This window comes from Cyprinus carpio, chromosome B25 (genome assembly GCF_018340385.1).
Source record: "Cyprinus carpio isolate SPL01 chromosome B25, ASM1834038v1, whole genome shotgun sequence".
NCBI lineage: Eukaryota > Metazoa > Chordata > Actinopteri > Cypriniformes > Cyprinidae > Cyprinus > Cyprinus carpio.
Window position 1 is genome coordinate 2,122,758 of NC_056621.1, and position 13,982 is coordinate 2,136,739.

At 35.9% G+C, this 13,982-nt stretch overlaps 2 protein-coding genes across 2 annotated transcripts in view; both read right to left on the minus strand.

Annotated features, from left to right (window-relative positions):
- myo9ab (myosin IXAb) overlaps positions 1–13,982 on the minus strand; it is a 709,890-nt gene that overhangs the window by 440,812 nt on the left and 255,096 nt on the right.
- The window catches only part of nell2a (neural EGFL like 2a), a 101,308-nt gene that overhangs the window by 20,395 nt on the left and 66,931 nt on the right, over positions 1–13,982 (minus strand). Inside the window, 4 exon segments of the mRNA XM_042753070.1 lie at positions 2,570–2,665; positions 4,216–4,228; positions 4,230–4,322; positions 4,325–4,341. Coding sequence (XP_042609004.1) covers positions 2,570–2,665; positions 4,216–4,228; positions 4,230–4,322; positions 4,325–4,341 — 219 coding nt within the window.

Here is a 13,982-nt window from a genome sequence, read left to right on the forward strand (position 1 = left end):
TAATCTGTGACACTAAGCGAAGGCCGCAGAGAGTTCGCTCATATAGTGGTTTTCATTATAAGCGTGTGTTTCACCAGCATCATCCGTCTCCATCTAGAGTGACGGTGTTACAATGAAATTTAACTTTTTCTACCTAGTAGATTGTTTTATTAATGTCTAAACCCACCCCAACCCAAAACCTACCCCTAAACAATAATGCAGAAAATAGTAATTATTGTTGTACAGTGTGACAAAATAAGTATATCGATGTGCGAATACCCAGTAGCCACAGCTGTCTCCCTTCTAGCCTTAAGGGGTTCATATGATGCTGCTAAAAAGAACATTATTTTGTGTATTTGGTGTAATGCAATATGTTTATTTGGTTTGAGGTTCAAAAAACATATTATTTTCCACATACTGTACATTATTATTTCTCCTCTATGCCCCGCCTTCTGAAACACATCGATTTTTACAAAGCTCATCGCTCTGAAAAGTGAGGTGTGCTCTGATTGGTCAGTTATTCAGTGCGTTGTGATTGGCCGAATGCCTCAATTGTGTGACAGAAATGTTACGCCCCTTAACATACTGTGATGCGTGTTCCAGCAGCACGAGACTCAGTCCAGCGGCGCTGCTCGTGCACATCCCATCATCGGTTCTCTATTTTAGCAGTTCAGTCAATGTACTGTTAGGAGTAACTGAATAACTCGGGATATTGGTTTATTTCGCATCAGAGGGAGTGAAAGGCACGTTTATAAACCGAATAACTTTTAGTTAGTTTTAGAATTAGTGCGTCTGGAGACACAAACTGTTTCAAATGATTCAGATAGGATTTGGTGAACTGGTTCGACCGGTTCACTGAGAAGATCCGGTTAAATAGAATGATTTGTTCGCAATCCAGACATCTCTAAATGAGACAAAACAATACAACCCATTACAAACGAGGCATTTTGTTGCATCCAATGGGGATGCACTTATACTGAAAACGTACTTACAGGCTTGCAAAGTTTGAACTGCCCAACTTTATAGGAACAGACATTATGCCACAGGACACATTGCGGGCTACTGGTTCAGGAAACAGTCCTCATCCTCTATAAAATGTGCAACACACATCTGATTATTTGGGTTGGACTGTTCTGGAACAGTGTTGAAATACAACTTAACCACTGATTTTCTAGTTGTGTCCTCTTTTGGAAGAACAAACAAAGTAGTTTCGCTTTCACAACCAAACACACAGCGACTCCCACGACATGGCGCCGTGGCAACAGAGAGAATAAAAGTCACACCTTTCTTTGGGAAAGAACCTTCTTTCTTTGCGTGAACATTTGGGCAGTGTTATGCAGATCTTCCCACATAGTGACGTAGAGATGTGGGGGCGTGTTTAAACGAGGCGTTTTAGGAGGGTGTGGTTGACTCTTTTAACCTTTATAAAGAATATCTCTTTGGATTTGAGACTTTAGTCTTTGCAACTTTACAGATCTTCTTTATGCACAAAGAGCTTGTAACACTCCAAAGAGAAAGGAACCTGTTACCCGGGGGGTCAATAACAACAGAACAGGAAATAAACGCCAGTGTGTGTGGGAATGGGAAACAAAAGATGCCTGTGATAGACAGAAATTATTAACGCACAGATGGAGGACGTGTTTCCCTTTCGCTGTAGGAGGAATTGATGCTCGATTTACTAAGCTAAACAAAGCATGGGTCCTAAATTAAGATAAACGAGTGTGTGGGGGGGAGATATAATCATATTTAAAAAAACAGAAGAAAAACAAGCACATAAAGGAGATGTAATGTTGAGTAATGTGAACATACAGAGCAAAACTAGTGCAAGTAAAGAAGAACATATTAGATATAATATAGGTTAAAGTTTAGTTGAGGCTCAGCGACATCACAATAGAGAATATGATCTTTATTATATATATAGGCTATGTATATGTATGTATGTTGCTCAGCATGTGTGTGTTTAATTAGCTAATAAAATATATATTTTCAAAATATATTCAAATAGAAAACAGTTATTTTAAATTGTAAAGATATTTCAAAATGTTACTGTTTTTGCTTTATCAAATAAATGCAGGCTTGGTGAGCAGAAGATAATTCTTTAAAAAAAAACATTAAAAATCTTACTGTTCAAAAACTTTTGACTGGTAGAGTATATAGTTATTTTTTAATAATTTATTATACATATACATATGTATATGCTTGTATTAAAATATATTATAAATATATTTATTGTATTTATTATAACACAAAGTTATTTGTCATACAAAGTGATTTATATCTATGATTTCTATAAGTATAAATATTTACTTCTTAACATATGCATATTATTATTATTATTATTAATACAATGATGATGATTAGTTTTGTTATTATATATTTATTTATTAATATATTTTGTCTGTAAAATAATCTATTATTTTGTGTATTAATTTGAAAGCACTTTTTGTTGTTGGCTTTGAAGTAAAAATAAGTCTATAGTGATATGTTGAAGATGTGAGTGGTGTCATCCGCTCTGACTCCCACAGGCCACAGTTAAGTGCTTTTTTTCAAGACTGTACTTCACACACTCAGGCTTTGTTCTGGATCTTACCCGTCTCGCAGTTCTGCCCACTGAAGCCCTGTGGACACACGCAAATGTTGGGAGACGCGCAGGAGCCGCCATTCAGACAGCGGCCATCACACAGCGCTGCGGATCAGAGAGAGCACAGAGGGTCATGTGACGGGTCAGAGAGAGGACAGAGGGTCATGTGACGGGTCAGGTGACGGGTCAGAGAGAGGACAGGGTCATGTGATGGGTCAGGTGACAGGTCAGAGAGAGGACAGAGGGTCATGTGATGGGTCACAGAGAGGACAAAGGGTCATGTGACGGGTCAGAGAGAGGACAGAGGGTCATGTGACCGGTCAGAGAGAGAACAGAGGGTCATGTGACGGGTCAGGTGATGAGTCAGAGAGAGGACAGAGGGTCATGTGATGGGTCAGGTGACGGGTCAGAGAGAGGACAGAGGGTCATGTGATGGGTCAGGTGACGGGTCAGAAAGAGGACAGGGGGTCATGTGATGGGTCAGAGAGAGGACAGAGGGTCATGTGATGGGTCAGAGAGAGGACAGAGGGTCATGTGACGGGTCAGAGAGTGGACAGAGAGTCATGTGATGGGTCAGGTGACGGGTCAGAGAGAGGACAGGGTCATGTGATGGGTCAGGTGACAGGTCAGAGAGAGGATCATGTGATGGGTCACAGAGAGGACAAAGGGTCATGTGAACGGGTCAGAGAGAGGACAGAGGGTCATGTGATGAGTCACAGAGAGTACAAAGGGTCATGTGACGGGTCAGAGAGGACAGAGGGTCATGTGACGGGTCAGAGAGAGGACAGAGGGTCATGTGACGGGTCAGGTGATGAGTCAGAGAGAGGACAGAGAGTCATGTGACCGGTCAGGTGATGGGTCAGAGAGAGGACAGAGGCTCATGTGATGGGTCAGAGAGAGGACAGAGGGGTCATGTGACGGGTCAGGAGAAAGGACAGACAAGTCATGTGATGGGTCAGGTGACAGGTCAGAGAGAGGACAGAGAGTCATGTGATGGGTCAGGTGGACGGTTCGAGAGAGAGGACAGAGGGTCATGTGATGGGTCAGAGAGAGGAGAGAGGGTCATGTGACGGGTCAGAGAGAGGACAGAGAGTCATGTGACCAGTCAGGTGACGGGTCAGAGAGAGGACAGAGGGTCATGTGAGGGTCAGAGAGAGGACAGCGAGTCATGTGATGTGTCAGGTGACGGTTCAGAGAGAGGACAGAGGGCCATGTGATGGGTCAGGTGACGGTTCAGAGAGAGGACAGAGGGTCATGTGATGGGTCAGAGAGAGGACAGAGGGTCATTGTGACGGGTCAGAGAGAGGACAGACGGTCATGTGTGACGGGTCAGAGAAAGGACAGACGGGGTCAGGTGACGGGTCAGAGAGAGCACAGAGGGTCATGTGACGGGTCAGGTGATGGGTCAGAGAGCACAGAGGGTCATGTGATGGGTCAGAGAGAGCACAGAGGGTCATGTGACGGGTCAGGTGATGGGTCAGAGAGCACAGAGGGTCATGTGACGGTCAGGTGACGGGTCAGAGAGAGGACAGAGGGTCATGTGATGGGTCAAGTAACTGGTCAGACAGAGAGCACAGAGGGTCATGTGACGGGTCAGAGCGAGGCACAGAGTGGTTGACTGCAGGCAGGTGAATGCAGACAGGTGCGGGGCTCACCTCTGCAGACGGTTTCCATTGCCGGTGTATCCGGGTTTGCAGGAGCAGCTGTGGCCGCCGACGGTGTTGAAACACAGAGCGTTATCATCGCAGCTGTGCTGTCCAGACGCACACACTCGTCGTGCTCTACAGAGAGAAACACTGTGAGTCTATGAGATCTCAATCACCTTCATTCAGTCTGCACTCATCAAAACCAACTGCCAGGCAGTTCCTCATGGTGAAATTAAATTATGCACTGTTTTCAGTGCAAATTATGTCTGTTTTCAGTAAATAATCCCATCTTTATTTGACCCTCTAACTCTAGCACTCTCTATTCCCATTCTATTCTTGAAAAAAAAACACTAGCTTCTCTATACTTTTTGTATTCTATCTCTTTTGTTTTCTTTTCATTTATTATACAATTAACAAAAGCAAAAAAGGCCTCCAACACTAGCTTGCTCTATTCTTTTTCTATTCTATTGTTTTCTTTTTATTATCTAATTTAAAAAAAAATGCTACATGTACTGTGTTAAACTAATTGAGTCTTGTTATAGCACTTTTGTTGATTTTGATTGCTTCCATTGTCCTCATTTGTAAGTCGCTTTGGATAAAACGTGTCTACTAAATGACTAAATGTAATGTAAATATAATGTAAAAACATCCCCTTATTGAATCAGAAAATGTGTTTGTTGTAACTAACTAGTTTCAATTTAAAAATTATAATAATAATAAAAAATGACAAAAACACAACAAAATAAATAATATATAATTAAAAACTTAATATAAAAATATATAAAAAAATATAATAGTATCTCATTAATACTAAAACAACACAGTACAAGCAGAAAGCTGCAGATGAGTTTTTTCTCCTGCCCTCCAGCTGACCTCACATCTGTTTCCATGAGGAATTGTGAGATTTCATAAAATCCTCCAGCAAACAAACTCCCAGCAGAAATAAACACAAATGAGGGAATAATTACAACACGAGCATGTGATTCAGCGGCTTTCATTGAGCGCTGCACACTCAAACACAACCTGGAGGATTGTTTAACAAACAAATATTATAGTTTCTGTCACATAGCAAAGCGATTATCAGTCTTTACAGGTCTGAGATATGACACAAAAAACAAACAGTACTGGAAAATAATATTTGTGTGATGATGTTATTGATGATGTCAGTGTCAGTGATGCTGATCTGGTCAAAGTCTCGATAGAAACGTCTGGCTTCACATGTTTCAAGGTCTGTTTGTATGAGAGCGTCTTCAGAAAGTAAGAGAGAGTAAGCTCTGACATTCTTCTTATTATCAAAACTTTATCAAAAAGCATAAATGTAATACCCTTCAAAACTGCAAACAGAATCATGTTTTTTTTCCCCATAATTGACTTTATTTGAGAAAATGTACTGACCATGAAACCACGCTCACTCACTTTATTTATTTATTTGTTTGTTTGTTTATGCATTTTTGTTTTTACCTTTTTTTTCTTTTACAGGGTCAGTATAGAAAAGGATATATTTTTTTAATTATTAAATTAGTTCCTTGATTTTTATATTTATTCGTTTTTCTGTTTTGCATTTTTATTTTTTTAAACAGGAATAGTCTAAAGAAAAAGGATGCAATATTTATTTTTAATAGCATGATAGACTGATTGATTGAGAGTTTTGCTTTAATAGGAACAGTATGAAAAGAAAAGGATGCAGTATTTATTTATTCTGCATTTTTAACAGGGACAATAAGCAGTACAGTATTCAAAAAGGGACAGTATGAAAATAAGAATACAATATTTATGAATTCATTCCTTTTTATTTATTTATTTACTTACAGTTTTTACTTATTTGACTGACAGTCAATTTATTAATTTTTTTCATTTATTTTTATTTATTAATTATTTATTTATTTGTTTATTTATTTGTTTATTCATTCATTCATTCATTCATTTATGGTATGGAAAGAAAAGTCTGCAATATGTATGTATTTTTTTATTCTTTTATTTTTTTCAGTTTTGTAGGGGTTTTTTGTTTACTTGACAATAAGTAGTACAGTATTCAAAAAGGAACAGTATGAAAAAATGAATAAAATATGTATTTATTAATTCCTTTAATTATTTTTTGACACTCCCAGTATGAAAAGAAAAGAATGTTATTTTTTTATTCATTCATTCAGGTATGAATAAAATGATATTTTTATTACATAAATACCCTCAGAGATGTCAAAAGTCCTATAATTAACATAAAATCAGAGGGAAAAGAACACTGGCTTCATATCAAAGAAGGCCATCAACATTTCCCATCATTACTGCATTCACCAGAGCCAAGAACTGACCAAAAAACATACTGTAACTTTCAGAATAAAGCTGAAATCATATCAAATATGAAAACTAGAAATGCTGCTTTGGCAAACAAACTGAAATAAGTTGAAGTACTAAATTCCCAACTTCAAACTACAATTAAGATACATAAAAACTACTTAGAAATATATATATATATATATATATATATATATATATATATATATATATATATATATATATATATATATATAGACACACACACACACACACACACTCACACACACATATATATATATATATATATATATACGTTCATATATAAACAGTTAAAAAATAATTCAAATGACAAAAGCAAACTTACAAAAAATCTATAAAAACTGAAAATCTAAATCAAAGTATTATCATAATATAATGACAAAAAGGGATACATTTATTTGAGAATGGAATTTTTGTAAGATTTGTTTTCTGATGATATATTTCAGAGAATACATCTTGAATTTAATTTGTTTGACAAACAGTTTTTTTTTTTTTTCGTATTTTAAGCATAAATCCAATGAACTGTAGTGAAATGTATGCATTTGCCAAAAAGGCATAATAAATAAACTAAAATCAAGGTATAGTCTCTGAAAACAAGTCATAATATCTTACAATATTTCAAGTAAATTGTATTATGTATATATAACATAGGTATTTTTACAGGATAATATGAAAATGATGCAGTATTTATTATTTTTTTCTGTTATTTGTATATTTATTCATCTTTTTTGCACTTTTACTCTTTAAACAAGGACAGTATGAAAAGGATGTAATTTATTCATTCATGCGTTCTTTTTATTTTTTATAGCAACAGTATGAAATGAAAAGGATGCTATTTATTTATTTTCCATTCATTCAGTCATGTTGAATTTTTTTCTTTAACAGGATAGTATGATAGTATGTTAATATATATATAATTTTATAATTATAAATATATACAGTACATATAATATTATTATTATTATAAAAAAGTCAAATCACAAAAACGAGATGCAAGAGTTTGATATGAGTATAAAATCATACCATCACGTCCTCTGAAGTCTAAAAAAGCTTGTGTAGATGCTTTAGATTAAATCTGTGTAATGTTAATATTTTGCTGTATTTGTATATTTTTCAGCTGTAGGAAGCACTGCGTCACAGTAAACCGGCCTGAAAGCCATCAGTGTCGTTCAGAGCTTGTCCTGAGTTACATTTCCCTCATGCAAACTGGAAATGACAGTTTCAATCCCAAAGAGATGAATGCAGCAGACTGCATTATCACACACACACACACACACAGAGATGAGAGGATGAGCTGAAGGTCAGAGGCGTCACACCTGTGTGTGGAAGGAGACACTGCTGTGCGTCTGTCATTCATGCAGCCTGCAGATAAACAATCAATTATGTACAGGCAGTCATGAGGGACGGCTCTGCTCTCTGCGCTGTAACATCTGTCTGCGCCGCTGCAGCCTCAAATCACACGCGTGCATTTATCTTAAAAACAATTCTGCTGATATGCAAAAAAAAAATAAAAAATAAAACACAATATTAAATAAATAAGGGTGAAGATTTTTTAAATTATATACATGCCAATTGTATATACATACAATTATATACATGCACTTTTTGCATTTTTACTGCATTGAAAAAAAAAACAAGGTTAATATAAAAAGACTAAGATGTTTTATTATTCATGTTTTTTTTTTTTTTTTTTTTAGTTAATAGTTTATTTTATTTATTTATTTATTTATTTATATTTAACAGGGATAGTATAAAAAGGTGACATTTTTTTAAATTATTTTTTTATACTTTTTCTGTGACAGTATGAAAACAACATATTTTAATTATTCCTTCATTTATTCATTCTTTATTGATTCATTCATTCTCTTTTTGATTTTTTTTTTGTTTGTTTTTAACAGGGACAGTATGAAATGTTATGATGCCGTTTTTATCTATCTATTTATTTATTTATTTATTTTTGTGCATTCTTGCTTTTGTGTTTTTCACATATGTTAATATATGTTTTAAAATACATATGTATCAATTATATACAGTGCGTATCAGATTTAATGCCCTAATTAAAATTATTATTATTTAAAAAAATATTAAAAACATATAATTTAAGTTGTTTTATATATATATAATATATATATTATATATATATATAGATATATATATATATATATATATCTATATATATATATATATATATATAATAAAATGAACAAAAATAACAAAACTACTGAAAAAAATTATCAATTAAAAACTAAATTAAAACTATTTAGCAATGTTAGAATAAAAAATTGCAAAAGTGCATAATAAAATTACAGAAAATAATAACTGAAATCATAATACATTAAAACTATTTAGGAATATTTAAAAAATAAACAAAAATGAATAAAAATGACAAAATCACATAACAAAATTACTTAAATAAATATCTGACTGAAATAAATATATTATTAATGTTAATAACTTTAATATATAATACTTTTTAAAAATCTATATAATGAATAATACTAAAATAACAAAAGAAACACAACACATGATAAACATCCATTAAAAAGGGATACACTTACTTGAGAATGAAAGTTTTGCAAGAGTTGTTGTTTTTAGATAATACATTTCAGAGAATACATCTTGGATTACATTTGTTTTATTATCCTTTTGGCAAGTAGTCGTGTTTTTCTTTTCTTTTTTTTTTAAGCATAAACTGTAATAAACTGTAATGAGATTAATGCAGTTGCCAAAGGGGTCAGAGAAATAAACTGAATTCAGATATAATCTCTGAAAACAAGTCTTAACGTCTACCAGTATTTGCTTCTCAAGTAATGTGTATGGCATATTTCTTTCTAAATATATTTACATAAATCTGCAGTATTTTTGTCTAATTTTCAGTAAAAAAAAGAAAGAAAAGAAAATATATTAATAAATATTATATATATATATATATTTACTACAAGCGAGAGAGAAATACTGCAGATTTTTTGCAGCGCTGCATGTTGAATTGAGTTTTATGATTTGCGGCGTCCTCTCAGCTAGTCTTTGTCATCGTTAACCTTCATTTAACCTTGTGAAAGCAGCAGAGCGTTCAGTTATAAAGATTCTTCATCCGACTACAAGTTGCACTCGTTTTTTTTATCACCTGAAAGGCGTCTGAAATTTGGGTCTGAATGAAAAGTCGTCCGATCAAAAGAGGAAGTCTTGCCAAAGCAGCCCCCGGCTTCTCAAAAATGAGGGTTTTATTTCCTCATAATCTCCCAGCTGCCACTGCCCAGACAAAACCACAGCCTCTGTCCACGACTCCTCCGTGAGGAATGAACAGGATCCAGGAGCCGGATGCGTATGAGGTGAGATACAGGACAGAGAATACAGAACCACCAGCGGCCATTCTGAATGTTTCCTTCTAATCCGTGGCGGTGAAGAATGGGACATGGACACGGTTGTAAGACACAAAAGAAGCAACACACACACACAGAGACAGACACCGCAGCGGTCGGGGAGTCAGCTGATTCTGGTATCTCAGATAACACCTTTCTTACACACCGCAGGAAAGACTAATAACTGAGCCAGAGATTATGGGGCTAATCGTCAGGTGCATTGGAAACACTCGAGGGCCCCAAACACACACACACACACACACACACACAGAGGAAAGACAATCTCTTGTTTCTACTAGAAAAGTGCAACTGAAGACTTTTGCTTAAAGAAACAGTTCACCCTAAAATAAAAATGCATTGTATGTTTTTTTATTGTTTGTATATAACAAACGTCTCCTTTTGTGTTTCAGAGAAGAAAGTACAGTAAGTACTGGAACAACCTTAGGGTGAGTAAATGATCTTTTTTTTTGACTGTATGTTGACAGAAATTTGGTGTAAAAACGATTGCTAGTAATTTTCACAAACAGTTACAATAAAACAGCAAGTAACACACTGAATTAAACATGAAATTTTGAAGGTGAAAAATTCATGAAATAAAAAAAAAAATCTATAAATAAATATTTATAAATATTATATTCTTTATATATATAATATATATATATATATATATATATATATATCTATATATATATGATATATATCATATACCGTTTATATATATAGATAATTAATATAATACTCAGAGTTCAATACATATATATTCTGATAATATATATATATATAATATATATTATATCATATATAAAATCTCAGTATTTTTGTCTTAAATACTGAATGACTATCAAAATATTAAGTCTTGTTTTACTAAATATATATGGGTATATATATATATATTATATATATATATATATATATATATGAATTAGTGAGTTTATATTTAAACAAGAAGAAATACCTGCCAAGGGGGTCAGAAAAATTTACTTAATTCGGGGGGGGCGGAAAAATGACTTTATCTTCATAGCATGACCCCAAACAGAGCTTTTCATATCAAACTACTTTGCTTCTCAAGGTAAATGTATATTTTTTTGCAAACATGAACTAGAATGCAATGGATATAAAAAGCCATCAGCATAAAGTGCATTAATGAAGCTGTTAAATTGACACTGTTCTTTCCAATAACCACCGTCTACATAGCACAATCTATAAGTACATAAAACGCTTCAGCTCGTCCGTATTTGTCAGAATCCCAAGGCGCTTTTAACAGATGAGCGTTTGTTTACCGCCCTGGTAACTCCAGTCTCAGAACTGCAAGCTCAGTCATAAAGCCAGCGGCCATCTGCACACGACCAATCAAACATTTATCAATATAGTTTTTCCAGGAACAAACCGCTGTGCTCGGCATTTCACAACTAATTACCTTCTCCGCAGAGAAGGAGAGAAAGCGTTTCATTAGCGCTAGCGGGTCGTCGCAGGTCTGGATTAGCCGTGTGTGAAGTGTGTTTGTGTGGAGGACGGGGAAAACCTCTCTCTGGGCTTCTGTCTTAAGCAAACAGAGCTATTAATTATAGTACCTGTGGCGTTATTATGAGGAAGTGGCGTAGAACTTCATTTCGCACTCTCCTCAAAGCTGCGGCGTGCGAGGTGTTCCACGTTTGAGACATGAGAGCGGCTCCATCTCATTAAAAGTTGGGCGGTTTCAGGACAACGTATGGGCGCCTTTTGATTACGTACAGCTTGCACGCATTGGGAGAGGGTTTTTATTCTAATTTTTCATGAAGTGGAGCTCAAAAAGAGGGGGATGAAATTAAAGTAGCACTGGGAGTAGCGGAGGAGAAGTTGGCAGAGCGGAGCGTTTTGCTAAAAATGGGGTGTGTGAGGACGGAGATAGAATTTGAAGGGAGGTGGATATTCAATGAATATAGTTGAATGTTGCCTTTTTATATATTGAAAGCAGCTTGTTTAAATAATGAACTAGGGAAAGGAAACGTATTTTATTTTGGTGAATCAGTTTTTTATTTTCTCTGGTTGCTTGAGTGTATTGGCAATGGTGTGATTTAGGTGTGGGACTTTCTGTTTGCACCGCCAATGTCAGATGGGGTCGTTATTTGTGCAATTACATTGATGCGTTTGGCAGAAGCTTTTATCCAGAAAGTGCATTCAAGGTGCATTGTCCATGCATTCCCTGAGAATCGAACCCACAACCTTGGATTTGCTCACTGCTCAACGATTGATGTTCAGAGTAGTTAACTGTTGCTATATCGTTTCTAGGGTGATCTGGGTGGTTACTAGGGTGTTATCTGATGTTTTATTGTTGCTACAGTGTTACGTGTGGTTGATATTGTGACTAGGGTGTTCTGGGTCATTTATATGCAGTTGTTAGGGTGTAAATATCTACTATACCATTGCTTAAGTGTTGTGGATTGTTGCTTGGACATTGATAGGGTGTTGCTAGGGTGATAACATGTTTAAATATCTACTATACCATTGCTTCAGTGTTGTGGATTGTTGCTTGGACATTGATAATTCAATTTAAACATCGGATGAAGTGATTCTTTCTCTTTAATACAGATGATGCTGCATCATTAATAAATTAGTCATGACAAATAATGATGATATCTGATGTATTTTGATCTATGAGCAATTATAAGGTTACCTAGCTTAGCTTGTTTAATACCACAGCTTGTTGGATAGTAAGTCACCCACTACAACGAACACGTTGATAAGCCTGTGTGTGAACTGCTATAAGATCTACCGATGCATTGGGTTTTGCTCAATATTAGGTGGCAGATAAGTGGGCTTGCTGCAGATGAATATCTAAATACTAGATGTCCTCAGTCCCAGACAAAACCTAAAATACTATGTGGAGGATGCAAAATAATTTAATAATAAAACCGTATTGTGAACCTATGAACCGAACTCATATTCAAACACGGTCTCCATGCTGTGTACACATATCTATCTTTATAAGTACAATTTTGGCTGTATTATTTGTGTCCCCTTCAGAAATTGCTCTTAAGAAATTTTATGTTTATTGCCCCCCTCTACTGTCAGATAAAATTTACACCCTTGGATAGGGTGTTCTGGATGGTTGCTAGGGTGTTAACATGTTGCTATGCCATTGATAGGGTGTCCTGGGTGGTTGCTAGTACATCACTATGTCATTGCTAGTGTGACTGCCATGACATTTCCAAGCAGCTGTTCCGGTTGGTTGCTAGTGTGACTGCCATGACATTTCCAAGCAGCTGTTCTGGGGTGACTGCCATGACATTTCCAAGGTTGCTATATCATTGTTAGAGTGTTCTGGGTGGTTACTCAGGTGGTAATATGTTGCTAAGCCATTGATAGGGTGTTCTGGGTGGTTGCTAGGGTGTTAATGTGTTGCTATATCATTGTTAGAGTGTTCTGGGTGGTTACTAGGGTGGTAATATGTTGCTATGCCATTGACAGGGTGTTCTAGGTGGTTGTTAACACATCACTATGTCATTGCTAGTGTGACTGTAATGAAGTTTACAAGCAGGTGTTCTGGGTGGTTGCTAGGGTGTTAATGTGTGGCTATATTGTTGTTAGGGTGTTCTGAGTGGTTTCTATGGTGGTAATATGTTGCTATGCCATTGTTGGTGTGTTCTGGGTGGCTGCTAGGGTGTTAACGTGTTGCTATATTGTTTTTAGGGTTTTGTGGGTGGTTACTAGGGAGGTAATATGTTGCTATACCATTGTTGGGGTGTTCTGGTTGGTTTCTAGGGTGGTAATATGTTGCTATACCATTGTTGGGGTGTTCTGGTTGGTTTCTAGGGTGGTAATATGTTGCTATACCATTGTTGGGGTGTTCTGGTTGGTTTCTAGGGTGGTAACATGTTTCTATATCAATGTTAGGGAGTTCTAATCTGTTGCTATGCCATTGTTGGTTGTTCTAGGGAGTTGCTAGGATGTTAATGTGTTACTATATTATTGCTAAGGTATTCTAAATGGTTGTTAGCACATCACTATGCCATTGCTAATGTGACTGTCATGATGTTTCCAAGCAGATTTCCCGAGCACTACTCATGGATTATTTGTCAGGGAAACAGGAACCCCCGTCCCAAACTGATGCCACTGGTTGAGCGG